An 18,945-nucleotide genomic window follows, 5' to 3' on the forward strand; every position below is an offset into this window, starting at 1 on the left:
CACTCAATGGCTCTTCACCTTTAATTCCAGCTTTTCTTGATTTCAGTGATTCCTATCTCATTTTATCATCAGAGAGCACACTAATTTTGTTTTTCTCAGGAAGTCATATATTTGAAGAGTTTCTGTTGCCTAAACTGCATTTTTAGGCAGCTTTTTGAAAATGTGTTTACTTAGATTTCATCCTCACAATAAAGGTAGCTCTCTTTAGATACAAGGTAAATTACAAAAAAAAAAAAAAAGGCCCAATTAACTTGAATAATCTTTAGAGATTTAATGACCACATGACGTCTACTATATTTGAATGTCAGACAATGTCCTGAGACTGACTCATAGAGGGAACTTTTCCAAAGATTTTGTAATTCAATATTGTATCCCATTCTCTAATTTCCAACCAGTTCTGCTAATCAGGATGCCATTACAATCCACCTATCACAAAGGACAGGAGAAGAGGTTTGAAGCTATCTTTTTACAAAGATCTTAACCACTTTTGTGATATTCTAGGATTTATAACATCAGTAGGCTTAGCAATGTACTTTGAAATTCCAAAGCTACTTAAATTTTTTCTTATCAGTGAGTTTGGTTCCTGCCAAGAATTCTAAAGCAATTAGAATAGAGGTGGTGGAGACACAAAATATCAAGCTGTTAGTTCTCCATAAGATTAATATGAATCATCTATGGTATCAGATCCAGAATTATCTGATATAATTCTCCAGAATGCCTTTCAACCTAAGACCCTTGGAACACACCTGGAATTGAACAAGTTTGATTTATTACTCATTTTGGAAAAAGAAAACACATATCCTTGAAAACCATGGAGTGTTAACAGGATGGTAGAAAGAACCCTATAGGATTTGGGTTTTGAATGAGTAATTTTGGAGAGGGTCTAGGGAAGAGGACTTTCTTAAAAATTACCCATTGAAAGCCCAAATTCTAAATTCTAGGGAAGTGGAACGGCTTACCAGGAGGTGCAGTGGTAAAGAATCTGCCTGCCAATGCAGAAGATGCAGGTTCAATTGGGAAGGCCAGGAAGATCCCCTGGAGAAGGAAATGGCAACTCACTCACTCCAGTTTTCTGGCCTGAGAAATTCCATGGACAGAGGAGCCTGATGGGCTACAATCCATGGGGGTGCAAAGAGTCAGACATGACAGCACACCCACACTAAGGAAGTGAAATTTGCTCTAGATTGCTTGCAGGAAGGGGGTGAGAAAGTGGGGCAAATTTATGATTGGGTATCTAGGCGTGACTAGAGTACGGAGGAGCCTGGTAGGCTGCAGTCCGTGGGGTTGCTGAGTCGGACACAACTGAGCGACTTCACTTTCACTTTTCACTTTCATGCACTGGAGAAGGAAATGGCAACCCACTCCATTGTTCTTGTCTGGAGAATCCCAGGGACGGGAGAGGCTGGTGGGCTGCCGTCTATGGGGTCTCGCAGAGCTGGACACGACTGAAGCGACTTAGCAGCAGCAGCAGCAGAGTACAGGTAAAACTGTAATTGGTAAAGAAGTAACAAGTCTTCATTTTAGCCGAGAGGTCAATGTTTGGTGTTTTGTTGGTTACAGACGACCTTGTTTTTGTCTTATCACAGATTCAGAGACAGTCTGATGTTGGTGTCCTGTGAGACTGTTTGTATCTAATAGGAGATCCTGATTCAGTTGTGAGTGCTGGACCAGTTTCTAGATGTCAGGGCTGCTTTCCTATTTCTCATTTTACTATTTTTCAACCTGGCAACATTATTCATCTTTAAAAGTTCCGATTAATCAAAAATTCATGGGTCAAAACATTAAAAATGTGACAACTCTTATTTCTGTAATTAGCTTACACAATTTTATATAAAAGTGAGGTCACTAACATTAGTTTGCTAGTTTACACAGTTTTATTTCATATAATTTTATATACTTACAGTAGTTTTAGTTCAGTGAAATATGCAATTTTATAAGCATTGTTAAACTGTTGAACATTGAACCCTATTGCTATTCTCCCATCTGATGAGAAGAGCTAGCCCAAATATAGATCCACATTGTCTATATTGTCTCAGTTATCTTTTCTTACTAAATATTTTCTCACCTAAAGAGAATTCATTAGCTACATTTTAATTATTTCTGAGAATATAGATGGAATGGTACACAGCCTCCAGACTGGTTTCATTGCAATGGTTTTACACTATATTAATGAAAATAATTAGCAAAATTAAGGTTCATCTTTTCTTCATTCTTTCATTTACCCCATAAAGGTAAGACATCAGTAACTAGTTAACACCATATTAAATATACATGTCAGATTAATTCATGACTGAGCATTTTCTAGTGTTAGACATCTTGAAGACACAATGGTGAACAGTTCAGAAGTGATCATTGCCACCTTCTTCTGAAAAGACATAATAATAAAAAAAAAACTAATAATAGTATTTAACAATAAATAATAATCAAATAATTACTGATTGTTAACATGTGTGCTGTGCTTAGTTGCTCAGTCATGTCTGACTCTTTGTGACCCAATGGACTATAGCCTGCCAGGCTCCTCTATCCATGGGGATTCTCTAGGCAAGAATACTGGATTGGGTTGCCATGCTCTCCTCCAAGGGATCTTCCCATCCCAGGGATTGAACTCAGGTCTCCTGCACTGCAGGTGGACTCTTTACCATGTGAGCCACCAGGAAAGCCCAAGAATACTGGATTGGGTAGCCTATCCCTTCTCCAGGGGATCTTCCCAACCCAGGAATCGTACTGGGGTCTCCTGCATTGCAGGTGGATTCTTTACCAGCTGAGCTACCAGGGAAACCCTATGTCAACATAGTCTGAAGGAAATTAGTTGCAGCAGCAGTATGGAATAATAGTGGGTACACAGTTGCTTTAGTTAAGATGGTCATGGAAGGCCTCATTGAAGGAGTGCATTTGAGATCCAAAGAATGACAAGGAAACAGTCAGGCAAGGCCAAGATAGCATGTGCGAAGGTGTCTAGTATCTCAGGTCTGACCTTACACCCTACCGTTCTCCTTCTCCTTCACCCAAAACCAGGCACACTGGATTCTTTATTCTTCCTTGGACTAACAGCATATTCTTGCTTGGCCCCAGTGTGACTTCAAGACTCACTTCCTTAGTTTGTTCAGGTATCTGTCCAGATATTATATAATCTAAGGCCTCTTGTACCACATCATCTAAATAATCCTCTTACACTTTTCCTTCTTGGCGTTAATCATGACCTGGCAGCATGTATATTTATTTGTTTAGAATCTGTTTCCCTCCACCAGAATGAAAATATCCTGATAACAGAACTTAGTCTCCTGTTCACTGCTTTATCTCCAATGTCTAAAGTACTACCTGAAAATAAATATTTGATGAAAAAATAAATGAGAAAAAGGCCTTGAATATGGGAATAGTTTGGTAACTTTGGGAACTGTCAAAGATCAGAGTGGCTAGAGATTGAGGACGGACTGGAATGAGGTGAGGTTGTAGAAGATGAAGGTTTTTCCCTCAGGTCATACAGCTCAGGTTATGGTAATGAGTGGACTTTATTCCCATCCAGTGGGAGGTCATTAAAGGTTTTGGACAAGGAACTAATTTGAGAGCTGCTGTGGCTACCATGTTGGGAATGGATTTTAGAGTGACAAGTGAATTATTTAAAAAAAAAAACTTTTTATTGTGTATTGCTGGATAACATATTAATGATGTGATAGTTTCCAGTGAACAGTGAAGGGACTCAGACATATACATATATATGTGTGCTTAGTCGCTCAGTCATGTCCGATTCTTGTGACCCCATAGATCGTAACCTGCCAGGCTCCTGTGTCCATGGGATTTTCCAGGCAAGAATACTGGAGTGGGTTGCCATTTCCTACTCCAGGAGATCTTCCCGACCAAGGAATCCAACCCAGGTCTCCTGCATTGCAGGCAGATGCTTTACCAACTGAGCTACAAGGGAAGCCCAACCATACATATACATGTATCCATTCTCCCCCAAACACCCTTACCATCCAAGCTGCATGACATTGAGCAGAGTTCCATGTGCTATACAGTAGGTCCTTGTTGGTTATCCATTTTAAGTATAGCAGTGTGTATATGTCTGTCCCAAACTCCCTCACTATCCCTTCCCCCCTTGTCAGGGTGAATCACACCTGCAGTTACGAGGCAATTATGATAATCTATACCTATGCTCTCTAACCCATGTTCTTATTTAAATTCAAATTTTAAAATGAAATGGAATGTAGTATTAGCCACACTTCAAGTGCTCAACTGCTACATGTAGTGAATGATTACTATACTGGACAGCACTCATATTGAACTTCCCATTATTGCAGAATGTTCTTTTAGTACTGTTTAGGTACTAAAGTTGCCTTGCAAGAGGATGGTAACAAGGGAATGCAGGTAAAATGGACAGATCTGGAGAACTGATAGGCTTTCTTGATGGAATAAATGTGAAATTAGATCTGCAGATCAAGGATGGCTCCTAAGTTTATAGTAGGAAGTTTTCAGAGGTGGTGGTATTTAGAGAGATGGGAAATACTAGAGGGAGAAACGGATTTGTGGTGAAAGATCTATTTGGGTCATGTTAAATTTTTAATGCCATGATACATCTAAGGTTGAGTTGGCAGTAGGGAGTTAGAAGTAGAACTCCTGAAGTTTGGACTTAAGATATAGATTTGAGAGTTATTAGCTTCTCATAAATTTCCTTTAGTTATGCTTTCTCTGACATCATCAATCTCCTCTATCATTCTCATCAGTTTCAAACATATTCTATTATTACCCATGATTAAAATAAAAATAGACAAGAAAGTTAGCTGTTGCCCCATTTCTCTGCTTCCCTTTACAGTAAAATCTCTCACTTTCTTAGAGATTGATGGATGTACATAGTTTATGGGATTATGGGTAAGAAGTCATGGAGAGATCAATTATAGCAAGGGAATACTAATAGATTAGGATACATAAAAGTGGTAATTTGGGAAGTAGAATATTTGAAATCAAATTTCAAAAGTCTCAAATGATTCCAAATTTTCAATGCAGTGTTGTTAGTAAAGAATTATGACAAAAGAGATAAGATCCCTTGTATGGTTAAATTTAGTGTTGGCACTGAGCTGGCATTCACTAACTTGGTCTCACAAGTCTTCACTGTAAATATCCAGTCTGTCTGGTTGTTGCCCCTGACATACTGGTTATGAAATATCATCTTTGGTCAAGCAACAACTTTAAGGAACATTAAAAATTTGGAACACATCCATAGAACACAATGACCAGGATGCTGAAGGGTGTGGACACCTGGGAATGTTTATCTTAGAGAAAAGAGAAGACAGAAGGATCACAATTTCTTCTCTTCAAGTATTTATGGAATTTCCGTAGACTCTCAGCCATGTATAAAACTTGTTCTGCCTAGTAATATCTAATAGTTGTTGAATGTTTACCATTATTCATGCATAGTCCTGAGAACTTATAACTCAATCTTCTTAACAGTCCTATGGAGGTAGGTTGTGTTATCCTCATTTTAAATATAAGGAAACACAAAAATGTTGAGGAACTTGCCTCTGGTAACATAATTAAAAGTAAAGAAAGCTGATTTAAAGCCCAGGCACTCTGATTCATTTATATCCTTAGCCACTCCATTAACCATATGATTACACTGATGCCTTTTGATTCAACATAAGGAAGAACTGTCAAGCAATTAGAACTGCTTAAAAAGAGAAAATAAATGCTCATAAGTCCCACATAATATCTTCAGATGCAGCTAACATATGTCCAAGGTTATTTTAGAAGGAACTCAGTGCTAGATGAAAGATTAAACTATCACTAAGATTCTATATTTAACGTAGTTCTTTACTTCTCATTCAGCTACCCATTTCAAACCTACATGTTTTGTAAATGTGTTACCTGTATTTCTACCTAAGCCATTAACAGCAATACTGTACTTGGCAGAACCGAGGGTAGAACTATTTTCATACCCATCAGATCTTCCCTTCAGGTTAACATTGTATGGTTATTTAATCAGCTGTGAAGCTCCCTAGTCATATAATTATCCACTTACACTTTATATCTGTTCACAGGGACATCGTAAGGTACTTTATTAAGTGCTCCACTGAAATCAAAATTCATTAAGTTTATCTCATTCCCCCTAGCCACCATCTAATTAGCTCTTTCCAAAAATTAAATTAGGTTAATTTAATATGGCCTGTAGAGGATCCCATGCTAGTTGCTCATGACCACTGATTCCTTCTTAAAGTGTTCAAAAACCACCTAATAATTTGCTATAAAATTTTGCTGAGGTTTTTTTACTTAGTAAATGTTTATAATGCTTCATAAATATAACTTTATATAATCCCATATTTTTTTAATCTAAATTATACAGATGAGAAAATTGTGGCAGAGAGGTTAAATAACTTGCCTAGGGCCACATAGCTAATAGAACTAGTCCAGACTAGCAGTTTGACTTTGGAATCCAAGCCTGTAAGGACTAAGCTACACTACTTCACTGATATAAGACTTTGCAAATCCTTTAGCCTCTTTGTTTTTCTCTGTCTCCTACCCTTCCCCCTCTGCCAACCCTCAATCTCCTTTTTGAAAAGCAGAATAACATTTTCCCATTTCCATTATGTTAAAACTTGCAGAGTGTTAGTTGACTTTACACAGATGCCTTTATTTGACATGGTGCCTCTCCAAAGCTACCCACGACATCCAGTTCACCAAACAGATTCTTCAAGGATAAGAATGATGTAGAGATTAACTTTCTCCTATTCCCCATCTCTCTTGCCCAGATTCCTCAAAAAACATTATCTTTAAGACAAATCAATAGTGTATCATTTAGTTTGAGAGAATTTCAGTTACAGCTTGTATAGATAAATTACAGCAAATGTCCTGTCACCTATCAGGACAACCCTTGTGACGACTTTTGTGTTTCTATATTAGGAAAGGATCATCATTAGTCTGTATTTGGACAGACTACATGTCTTAGTTTTAGCTACTATAATAAAAATGCCATAGTTTGGGTAGCTTAAATAACAAGTATTTATTTCACAGTTATGAAGACTTGAAGTTCAAGATTTGCTGTCTGGTGAGGGTTTGCTTCCTGGTTCATAGCTGTCTTCTTGCTATTTCCCCATAAGACAAGAAAAGGGTCTAGAGAGCTCTCTGGGTTCTCTTTTATAAGGGTTTATAAGGCTCCACCCTCATGACCAGGTCACCCCTGCAGGCCACACCTCCTAATACCATCACATGGGGGATTAGGATTTTCACATATGAATTTTGGGGGCACACCAACATTTGGTCCATAATGGTATCCCATTACTTCCATTTCTCTGTCCATATATCTTCATTGAAATGCTTCTTTAACCACCCTTATAATCAAAGATTGCCACACAAATTGTATATTGTTTCCGTATCAATTGCTAGCCCAGTCTTTTCTCTTTGATCTTTTAAACTCTATACCCTTTTATTGTCTCAATCAAATCATGACTTTCATCCTCAGAATCTTGATTTTACATTATTGATAATCATTCTTTTGTTAAGATTTGTTTGGAATTTAATGTCCCCTCTCTCCTTCCTCTTTTACCCATGTAATTACACAGAAGTATTTTGATTATTGAGTATACTTCACATTGCAGCTCATTTATGTGGCTCCAAGAAAGAATTTGTCTGGATATCCAGTGGTGCTTACCTAACTGTGAATTTGAAAACTGATGAGTCTGTGGGAGAAAGAGGTTTTAAACTGATTTTGGAAGATATGACACAGAAGCCATCACAGAAAAGCAATATTGGGATCCAACTGCCTATTAATGGTAAGTAATTGTTTTAAAATATCTACTAAAGCAGGTACCATATATGCGTTAAAACAGAACCTGGAGCCCACTGGTTTAGGGATCAGTGGCAATCACTTTAATACTAAAAACAGGATAAGCTCATTTCAGACCATTCCTTACGGACTGAGACTTTGGCAGTTCACATAGATCATGTGAGGTAATAAAGTTAATTGGGGTGTGTACATGTCTATATGTGTGTATGTTGTTTTTAATTGAGAAATAATAAACATGAGAGACAGTGAGTTGCTATTTAAAAGATCCTGTGGGGCTTTCAAGCTGAAACAAGAGGAGAGTTCAATGTGTTTCCATGTCTTTGTTTACATATCTCTTCTATTAAGTAACTATCTCCTCACCACCACCAAGAACCCTCAAAATATTTTAGATATATTACCTTTTCTGCATAAAATAGAAACAAATGTACTGATTTTTTCCTACTTAGTCTATCTAATTTTAAGCTAGCATTTCATTAGTTGTGCTTAAGACTAAACCTAATGAATCTGTTATTAGGAGATTTTCTTGATTAGAGTATAATAGCAGGAAAATTCAAATACTCCACATTAATGCAAAGTTGTTTTTTTGTTTTTTATGACAGTCTATCTTAAGATTCCAGGTAACTCTAGTGGTAAAGAATCCACCTGCCAGTGCCAGAGACTCAAGAGACACGTGTTCAATCCCTGGGTTGGAAAGATCCCCTAGAGAAGGAAATGTCAACCCACTCCAGTATTTCTTGCCTGGAGATCCCATGGACAGAGGGGTCTTGAGGGCTACAGTCCATGGGATCACAAAGAGTTGGACACAACTTAGCAACTAAGCAACAACAGTCTTTCTTAGGATAGTGAAATGAACAGGCTCTCCTAAGAGTCCTGAATTTGAGCCCTAGACTAGTGAACCACATTGTCCTATAGGTGTGATTTTTTTCTTTTTTTGGCTGTGCCACAAGGCACGTGGCATCTTAGTTCCCTACCCAGGCAGGGACCAAACCCGTGCACTCTGCAATTGAAGCACAGAGTCTTAACCACTGGACCACTAACAAAGTCCCCTATAGATGTGATTTTTAATTGTTAAAGGCCTGCTCACCTAATTGACCCTTCTTCTGCGTCCATTGCTTTTGTTTTTCCATTGCTTTATCTTTAAACTGACCCTTTATTCTCACAGTAAAAATATTTAGCCTCATTTCTTTTTTAAAGTATTGTAAAGTAAGTTGAATACTAATAAAATATTGCTGTGATACATGTATACAAACAACCCCAAAATCTGAGTTACCACATAAAGTGTGGATTACCAATGCAATAAAAGCATACAGTAATGCAGTGAACTTGATGCATAAAAAATATGTTTTAGTAAATACCTTTTGTGGGTTTTTTCCCCCTAAAGTCCAGGATAGTCTTAATTTTGAAGAGTTTGCATATTTGTAAAGGAAGAGGGAATCCATGTTTTATACATATCTGAAAAGAAAGTAGAAATGATTTTACTTAAGTATTGAATAATCAAGTGCAAATCCGCTATGCTATAAATTTTTTGTTTTAAATAGCTTTCTGGCGTAAAAAATAATCTCAAGTAAAGAATTAACAAGTGAGCATATCTTAGGAGACCTGGGTTCGATCCCTGGGTTGGGAATATATCCTATCACTCCAAAATTATATGGTTATGGAAAAATTTAGTTTTCTTCATATTTAAGGAAATTCTTAACTATTAAATTTCTTTTTAAATCTGAGAATGGAGTAAACATATTGCTATACATTTTCCTTATGATTTTCCTTTATATATACAACTTATTTTGAATACACAGAGCATAAAATATTTTGATGTGTCTAAATATATGTACTGGGATAACACAAATGATGCTACAGAAAAAACAATCTCCAATAATTTCATGATTAAGTGCAACATTTTTATTTCTTTTTTAAAAAAATTGATTTGTGTTCCAATTCACCTAAAGATATGTGTTTTAATATGAGTATATTAACATGGTGTGTATATTAATACCTTAGTAAACTGTTGATTTTTGCTCATTTAAAAGCATTGGAAGAAAAGATGAGTCTCATCTCTTGCAAATAATGCTAGTTTTGAACTGACAAAAGGAGTAAATGCCTTCTGAGATTTAAATAGATATTCATAAGTATTGCTATCTAATGTCTTGCTGTTGTTTTTTTCTAAGGGCTTCCAGTAGAAAACAATACCAGAAGACAGCCAGCTCAAGACTCATGTGGCGTTCCATTTGTTGACCCATTTCTCATTGAAGGATTTGAGAGGAATACAAATATCTTGCCTGCAGAGGTCGGGGAGCCCAGGGTGGTTGGTGGCCGTGCAGCCGCTGTGATGTCGTGGCCCTGGCTGGTCAGTCTGCAGCACCAAGGCCATCACTACTGTGGAGGTGCTCTGATTGGGAGGCGGTGGGTCCTGACAGCGGCACACTGTAACTTCAGGTGTGTGCCTGGGTGGTGGGGGTTCTGGGATGCGGCGGGTGCTGATAAGGAGCTATTTGAGGGCCCATGGCGGGTACACTCCTTCTCTCCCCACATCATGAGAAACATTAAGCACCAGCTCCCACTGATACAGTCCCCAACTTGCAAATGAATGAATGTATTAGGTTGATGAAACTTTCTGTGCTTCACTAATAAAATTACTACTAATAGCTTTTAATTCTAAGAGCAGCTTTCTGCTTCTAGGTATAATTTAATTAGTAAGTAACTAACAACACCCTCCCTTCCAACCATAAAAATGGAGATCTCACATTTTTGCATCAGTTTCTCAGCACGGAGCCTAGAGCCCAGGGGTTGCTTATACGTGGCTTCCTTTCCTCCTTACTCTCCTGTGGATTGTCTGATGATCATACCCAGTCCCAAAATAAATCTGTAAAGTTTGAAAGAATTTCAAGGAATGTCCTTTAAAAAGGAACATTTGTTTTCTTTGATTTTATCTTACTTTTGATCTTAATATGATATGGAGATATCTGAAAACTCCCTCAGAGGAGTCTTAGCTTGATGTTTTTAGTATTATCTCCCAGAAGTAGCATGACAGCTGACGCTGTTGCACAGTGTCCCATAGCTGCACAAGTAGATACAACATTTTCAACGTCTCTGAAATTGGCTTTACAATAAAAGCATCTAATCAAATAATGTGGTTATCATGAGCCTTCAGTGAACTAAAAACTCAATTTCTATACTATCCCCCAACTCTTCCTTTTGATACAGGTAAATCATAAGAAGGCATATTTATTAAGACAGTTTCAGACTTTCATGTGCTTAAAATTACCTGGGGAGTTTTTTGTAAATGGAACCTTAGAGTATTAATTTTGAATTTTGAGTTGATGAGTTATGTTTGGAATTCTGCACTTTTAATACCTGTGCTAGACTTAATGCATGTGGTCCCTAGACATTTCTTTGAGAAGCACTGTATTAGGGAGTAAATATAACTTTCAGAGTAGTTTCAGTGACCATTACATAAGTACATCATATAATGCATAATATTATGATTATAATACATATGATTATTACCTTGAGGCAGCATGAATGTTAATTGTAATAAAAATACTGAATAAAAAATTCTCAATTTTTTATTCAGTATTTTTTATCTGACATTATGAAGACAAGGAAGTACACACTTTAAAATTTTTCTCAAGGGCTGAATTAATAAGAAACCTCTGTTTCCTATGAATTCAAGATAATAAGGATTTTAATGTGGATTAGAAATGTTAAGGAATATATTTTTAGTAATTCTGAGAAATGATGGCCTAATTAAAAGTGGAATCTATTTCCTCACTCCCTTTTATTGTGACAAGTACTGTCACAGACTACCTGGTAATAGGAAGAAGTTACCTGGGGAATATAAGAAATAGTGATTTGATACCAGTGAAAGCTGTGTACATTCACCCCAGCTTCACACAATTTCCTCCCAACGATGATCTATCTTTGCTGCATCTGGAAAAACCTGTTGAACTAGGTCAGTATAAATAACTTTTTTCCATTTTGAACCTTTGCCATATAGTTTTTATCTTGTATCTTGCTTAGAAGTGCTGTATGTACTTTTCTTCCCCCAAACTTATTTATTTTTAATCGAAGGAAAATTGCTTCACAATATTGTGTTGGCCTCTACCATACATCAACATGAGTCAGCCATAGGTATACATGTGTCCCCTCCCTCTTTAACCTCCCTTCTCACCTCCCACCCCTTCCCACCCCTCTGTTTTGTAACAAAGCCCTGGTTTGAGTTCCCTGAGTCATGAAGTTAAATAATTATTTTTAAATGTTCTTTTATACTAACTGAACTTCCTTTCTCTAAAAGCTGAAGAATCTGTGTAAACATTTTACTTTTATGTGTATTTAATTGATGGGGGTCTAGAGAATATTTCAAAGAAATATGTTTTAGGGACTTTCCTAGCAGTCCAGTGATTAAGACTGTGTTCTCAATGTAGGGGCACAGGTTTGATCCCTAGTTGGGGAACTAAGATCCTGCATGCTGCACAGTGTGACCTAAAAAAATAAAGAAATAAAGAAATATGTTTTTAACTTTGTCCTATATATATATTTTTGAGACTCATTATGTTCTCAGAGGTTAATTCAAATACTTAGAGAACATCAGTTTGAACTATGAGATGTTCAATTTTCTCTTCTTTTATAACTTAGTAAGATATTGCTTTTTTTAAATTTTTACTTAAGCTGAAGCTAAGCAAAAATGTGGAATTGTTAATCCTCACACTGTCACGAAGTAGTCATGTGATCTTGGGCAGTAATGTAACTTCTGTGAACTTCAGCTTTATCATTTGTAGATGGGGAATGGCAATTAATCCACCTACCTTCTTAGGTGGAAAATGTATTGAGGGAAATGTAACTAAGATCCATGGATAGTCCCCACCCACACATCCAAGCTTTTTCATGAAATCACAGGGCTCTGGACACTTTTCCTGCTCTGCTCCAACTTTCTCCTCTGTTTATGCCTATAGACCTCACTTTTTATGTCATTTCGGTACATCCATTCTACAAACCCCAAATCATTTGCTTTTTACGCTTTTATAACTGAGTCAGTGACAGCATTCAGAGCAGTGCTTTTTAACCTTGGCTATGACTTATTTTTTCTCCCTACCCTGCTTTTAAATTTTATTTTTAGTTAAACTGTCAATGCTGAGAGAATTGTAGATTCACATGCAATTATAAGGAATAATACAGAGACACCAAAGTACTTTTTACCTTGGTTTTCACCAGTGGTAACAACTTGCAGCATTTGACATTTATACAATTGAGATACAAAACATTTCTATCTCCAAGAGGATCGTTACTATTGCCTCTTTATAGCTACACCCATCTCCTTCCTCCCCACTCTACCCTCCCCACCCAGATTTCTGTCAATCATGGATCTGTTCTTTGTTTCTATAATTTTGTCAATTCAAGGATATTATATAAATGGAATCATATAGTATGTAAACTTTTGTGATTGATTTTTTTTTCACTTAGCATTAACACCCTGGAGCTTCATTCATGTTGTTACATGTATCAATAGTGCATTGCTTTTAATAGCTGAGTGGGAGGGATTGGGGGCAGGAGGAGAAGGGGACGACAGAGGATGAGGTGGCTGGATGGCATCACTGACTCGATGGACGTGAGTCTCAGTGAACTCTGGGTGTTGGTGATGGACAGGGAGGCCTGGCGTGCTGCAATTCATGGGGTCGCAAAGAGTCGGACACAACTGAGCGTCTGAACTGAACTGAACTGAATGTTCATGGTATGAATGTTTAACCACTCATAACTGTTTAACCATTCATTTGTTGAAGAACATCTGGATGGTTTCTAGCTTTTAGATGTTACAAATAAAGCTGCCATGAACATTCATGTAAAGGTTGTTTCCTTTTTTTACTTAAATGATGCTGGATTGACTATCTTTATATGTACATTTTTCTAGGTCTATTGCCTTAAAATAAATTTCTCAGATGCAGAAATGCAGGATTTGGGGCATAACTGTTTTCAAGATCCTTGACATATTTTTCCATTATAAACACAGCTGAATGTAGAGTACAAGTCAATACCTCTCCCTACCCCCATCCTGCAATTTGGCAATATTTGACAATTTTTGAAGTGCAGGCCTTGTGGTCTAGCAACTCAACTATCCAGGATACTGGCACCGACGCACAGATATGTGATCTGGAAAACTTGATGCAGTTTATAAAGGAAAAAGTTAAAGTCTAAATATTTGCCAATGGGATTTAATAAATTGCAGTCCATTCATTATCTGAATACTGTGTGCTGTTAAAAGAATGATGTAGTAGATCTGTGTGCAATGATATAAATAATATCATAATTTAGTCAATGAAGAGTATCAGAATAAGAAAAAACTATTGATGGGAAAAATATGTTGGTAGAGGGAAAATGCTTTAGCTCAAGGAAATTTGGGAGGAGATTATGATAGAGCAATGATCATCTATGAAGGCAGTATAACATAAGATTTGCTACACGTGTAGAGAGATGAGTAGGAAAAGAATAGACAAGTTACAAAGAGTTTTATATAATTTTGTTAAGAGATAGCAGTAAAAATAAAGAACGTATCATTGAAATTAATGGCCTATGATAGCAGGTATGCTGAGGCACTTAAGTGTGTAAAAGCCCAGACGAAAATGAAGTGAAACAGCCTGGGAAAAGGGAAAACAAACACAAGAGCACTGCATTCAGTGTGTGTGTGTGTGTGTGTGTGTGTGTGTGTGTGTGTGTGTAGCATATATACACACAGAGTCACAAACCCACAGTATTTATATATATACAAATTTTGGTGATAAGAAAAACAAAGTGAATGTGTAATATGTCAATATATTTTATAATGCAACTGTGAAGATAGATATTTGCTGTAAAAATACTTCAAAAGTTTAAATTGCTACAAATATATTCTTCCCCATTCTTCATGTAATATAGTTGAAAAAGGAAGACAATTTTATCCTTCTCCATTGTCATCTCAGATTCAGCATGGTGATGTCCTCAAGGCACACGGGTTGAAAAACAAATGCATTTTTAAAAATGGTTATGGATGAGAATCCCCACATCTCAGTGCAGGACATGTGTTTCTGTTTTCCTAGGAGGATATGGAAATACTTGGAGCAAAATGGTATCATGTACATTGATTGGGACCCTCCCCTCTGAGTAACTAATAGGTGGAAGCTTCTGGAAGATTTTATTTATTAAATTATAGGGTTACAGAGGATAATGTCAGGTCAAAGACATTTCTAGAGCTATCACTGAAGAGCAAACAATATAGACAATATGAATCTTATAGACTAATTGATATTTGTCTTTTTCTTTCTCATCCTTTTTATTAGGAGAGTTTGTATCTACAATCTGTTTGCCAGGGAAAGATGATAAAATAAATTTACTTTCCAAATGTTTGACTGCCGGATGGGGAATAACTGAACCTCATCGTGAGTATATTTATTAACTCTTCTAAAATTAGAATCCAAACAATTATATGTGAAGTCTGAGTATACTGTTTATTCATTTTCAATTGCTCTGTAGTTTTTTTCATAATAGGTCTAAAGGTTACTGCTTGAGTTTTAGGCCATCATATTCATTAACACAAGTTCATTGATTCTAGTTCATTGATACTTCTAAAAACTTGTGTTGGTAACTATCTAGTGATGTTATTACCCAATAAATATTTGTGTGTATTTACTCCCCAATTGTGCTGTGAGTGCACACACACACACACACACACACAGTTTGTTTTCACAGTAGTGTAGATATTGCTATTGTAAAAACCCATACTTGAAGATGTGTGTGCCTGTTCTTAAAGCTGTCAGGCATTTTTCTGAAATGATAGGGTTGTATAAAAGGTAAGTGTGTAGATATGATATTACTTATATGTGGAATCTAAAATGTAACACAAATGAACTTATCTATGAGACAAAAACAGACTCAGACATAGAGAACAGACTTTTGGTTGCCAAGGGAGAGGAAGGGCAGGGGAGGGTTGGATTGGGACTTTGAAACTAGAAGATACGAGCTATTATATATAGGATGGATAAACAACAAGGTCTTGTTGTGTAGCACAGGGAACCAAATTCAATATCCTGTAATAAATCAGAAAGTAATATGAAAAAGAACATATATATACATTACATATATGTATAAAATGTATATTTATGTCTGAATCCCTTTCCCGTATACCAGAAACTATCATAATGTTGTAAATCAACTATACTTCAATGTTTTTTAAAAGGTAAATGGGTGGAAAGATTATGTGAAAATATTCTAGTCCATATAGAGATCAAATCCATGTCTCTGGTCTCACCTACACCCTATTTTCCAAATGAATTAACTAGTTACAAATATCCAACAAAGTAAAGAGTTAGAATGTAATTTCAGCTGTCAGCTTCCAGTCAGTGTCAGCACTTAGAATGTCCTGCTCAGCAGAAGTCAAATCAAAAGAATGAAAAGATGGCAAAACCAATGAAATAAAGTATAGACTTCATATGTCAAAAATGAATTATGTTGTTTGCTTTGTCAACAACTGATTTGGGTGTAAATTTTGTCTTTGTTTTCATAAGGTGGTATCATTTTTATATCTTTTGAGGACTATACTAATGACAAAAGAATGCACATAAAATGTGTTTTGTTGTTTCTGTTGTATAAACCACTGTGGAATAATTGGTTTTTTACCAGTCACCTAATGGCATCATTGAAGTACTGAGAGAGGAGAATGAGTAGGATTTACCCCTTGGAGTCTGTGTATATGTAAGGCTAATTTTGTTTTATCCTTTAATAGCATTTGCCTATGTATTTTTCTTTCTTTTCTACTAGAAGATGAATTTCCTAAAACTGTGCAGCAGGCAAAGGTACCACTGATCAGTAGTATATCTTGTCGAAGCTACTGGGGACTGGAAATTAAAAACACTAATATATGTGGAGGAGCTTCCGGATCATCCTCCTGTATGGTAACTAAGGCCTGCATTCACGAGGGCAGGAGGTTCATTTCAGTGTTGTCTTCTGAATGTTTGTTTGCTGACCAGAAAGAGGTACAAACGTATGGCAGTTTTAAAGTGAAAAATGAGAGGAATAAGTCTATTGCTAAGTTGATGTACTGCGACTGCTAATTTGATATTTGCATAGATTCAGTTTTCAAAAGGAATTACTCATTCCATTGCTAGGTTGAACTACGTGAAACTGATGATTTTCAGCTATTTTTGACCTACAAAAAAATGATGATTTCTTATGGTTTGACATCATAGCTGAATTAGGTAGCTCAAACTACCTATTTCCAGTAGCACTGAAAATATAAAAATGCTTTTGTGTAACTCAAAGCCATCATTTGCTCATTTATATTGATTAGACACATGAAACTTCCTGCATGGTAGTCTATGGTCAGCATAAAATGAATTCATGTTTCTTTCAGCATTGCTTTGAAAATATAAATTTTGATCTGAATCAGAGATCTGTAACATCAGCCAACGAGCTCAGTGGTCCTAGTTCCTTGAGCTGTTGTGATGGGAGAGAGACTTACACTCTTGTCTGATCATCCCCTGCAGTTGGGGGTTAGCGTCCCCCAGGAATCATGCAGTCGGGAGAGTGAACTTTTCTTTTTGCTGGTTGCAGGGAGATTCTGGAGGACCGCTGCAGTGTGGTGAGGGTGGACAGTACAAGCTCATCGGTATTGTGAGCTGGGGCAGCAGTAACTGCCATCCTGCCGCACCAACAGTCTTCACCAGAATTTCTGCCTACACAGACTGGATCACATCCATCACTGGAGGAGAAGCAGGATCACTGGGAGACCAACCTGGTGGGACTGTGATCACAAGTGGGAAAGGAAATACATAACCACATATCTGGAAAATATGTCTCTTGTCATTGCTAAAAAAACTCAGTGTCACTTCTCCCAACTTTTGTCATTGAGGGGCTTGGATTTGGTGTATAAATACATTCAATATTAAACATTGGTCACAGAAAGTTAATGTTGGTTCGTGCCTCCTGGGACTTATAATCTTAAATGCCGTTAAATTCATATCCATGTACTATGTATATGTCACATTTGAATACCACCATATATACTTTTTGGGGTTTCCCAGGTGGTGCTAATGGTTAAGAACCTGCTTACCAATGCAGGAGATATAAAGAGGAGATAAAGAGATGTGGGTTCAATCCCTGGGTCTGGAAGATCCCCAGAAGAGGGCATGGCAACCTACTCCAATATTCTTGCCTGAAGAATCCCATGAACACAGGAGCCTTACCAGGGTCCATATGGTTGACTATGGTTCATATGGTCCACAGGAGCTGACTGCAGGTCCATATGGTACTGACTATGGGTTATGGTCCATAGGGTTGCAAAGAGCAGGACATGACTGAAGCTATTCAGCGCAGAACAGCAGCAGGTGGTGCTGATGGTAAACAATCTGCCTGCCAACGCAGGAGACTCGAGAGTCGTGGGTTCGATCCTTGGGTCTGGAGGATCCCCTGGAGAATGGAATGGCAACGCACACCAGTATTCTTGTATGGAAAATTCAATGGGCAGAGCAGTCTCACATGCTACAGTCCATGGGGACTCAAAGAGTCAGACACAACTGAGCATACATATAGACTTTTACTATTTTTTCTAATTTGGTTAACATTGAAAGATATGAAGAGAAATGCTACTCCCTCCTTGTAATTCTTAATTTTACTCACACAGATAAGCACAAATATAGGAATGGTCCCAGTAAGTTTCACAATTTCAATGAGCAACTGACATTTAAGAAATGATTTATCAGGCTTATCGCTTGAGTTTTAACTTTTTAGGTACAATTTAAGATATTTCCATTGTTTTCAAAACATTTATCTGAATTTCAGCTGACCAGTACCATTACCCTCATCTTTCAAAGCTTAGCCAAAAATTAAGGAAGGCCCTTGAGACCAGAGACTTAATGCCAGAGCCCATCACAAAGATATATAATGTAGAATGAGAAAGAGCTTGAAGCAACTATTTTTTTTATTATTTCCCACCAATATTTATCATTTGTTTCCAAAATTACAGCATTCAAAAAGGGAGGATAGTTTAACTTTTTAGGTAAGCACAATATAAACAAATCAAAGAACAATCCATAAAGAAATAACTAAAAGATAATTTTTGTTTCTTTTTCTGATCTCCCTTTCTCTTACCCCATTCTTCCCATTCCCTCTCTATTTCTCTTTCTGTCTCTCCTCTCTTTTGCAAATGCTACAAA

General features: G+C 37.0%; 1 protein-coding gene across 1 annotated transcript in view; it reads left to right on the top strand.

The window, feature by feature from the left end:
- The window catches only part of OVCH1 (ovochymase 1), a 93,206-nt gene extending 75,506 nt beyond the window's left edge, over positions 1-17,700 (top strand). Inside the window, exons 22-27 of the mRNA XM_061419070.1 lie at positions 7,584-7,757; positions 9,937-10,204; positions 11,560-11,720; positions 15,076-15,174; positions 16,553-16,686; positions 17,345-17,700. Of these exons, the coding sequence (XP_061275054.1) occupies positions 7,584-7,757; positions 9,937-10,204; positions 11,560-11,720; positions 15,076-15,174; positions 16,553-16,686; positions 17,345-17,566 (1,058 nt within the window). The 3' untranslated portion in view covers positions 17,567-17,700. The remainder of the gene's footprint in view (positions 1-7,583; positions 7,758-9,936; positions 10,205-11,559; positions 11,721-15,075; positions 15,175-16,552; positions 16,687-17,344) is intronic.
- Positions 17,701-18,945: the final 1,245 nt, after the last annotated feature.

The sequence above is a fragment of the Bos javanicus genome, chromosome 5 (assembly GCF_032452875.1).
Source record: "Bos javanicus breed banteng chromosome 5, ARS-OSU_banteng_1.0, whole genome shotgun sequence".
NCBI lineage: Eukaryota > Metazoa > Chordata > Mammalia > Artiodactyla > Bovidae > Bos > Bos javanicus.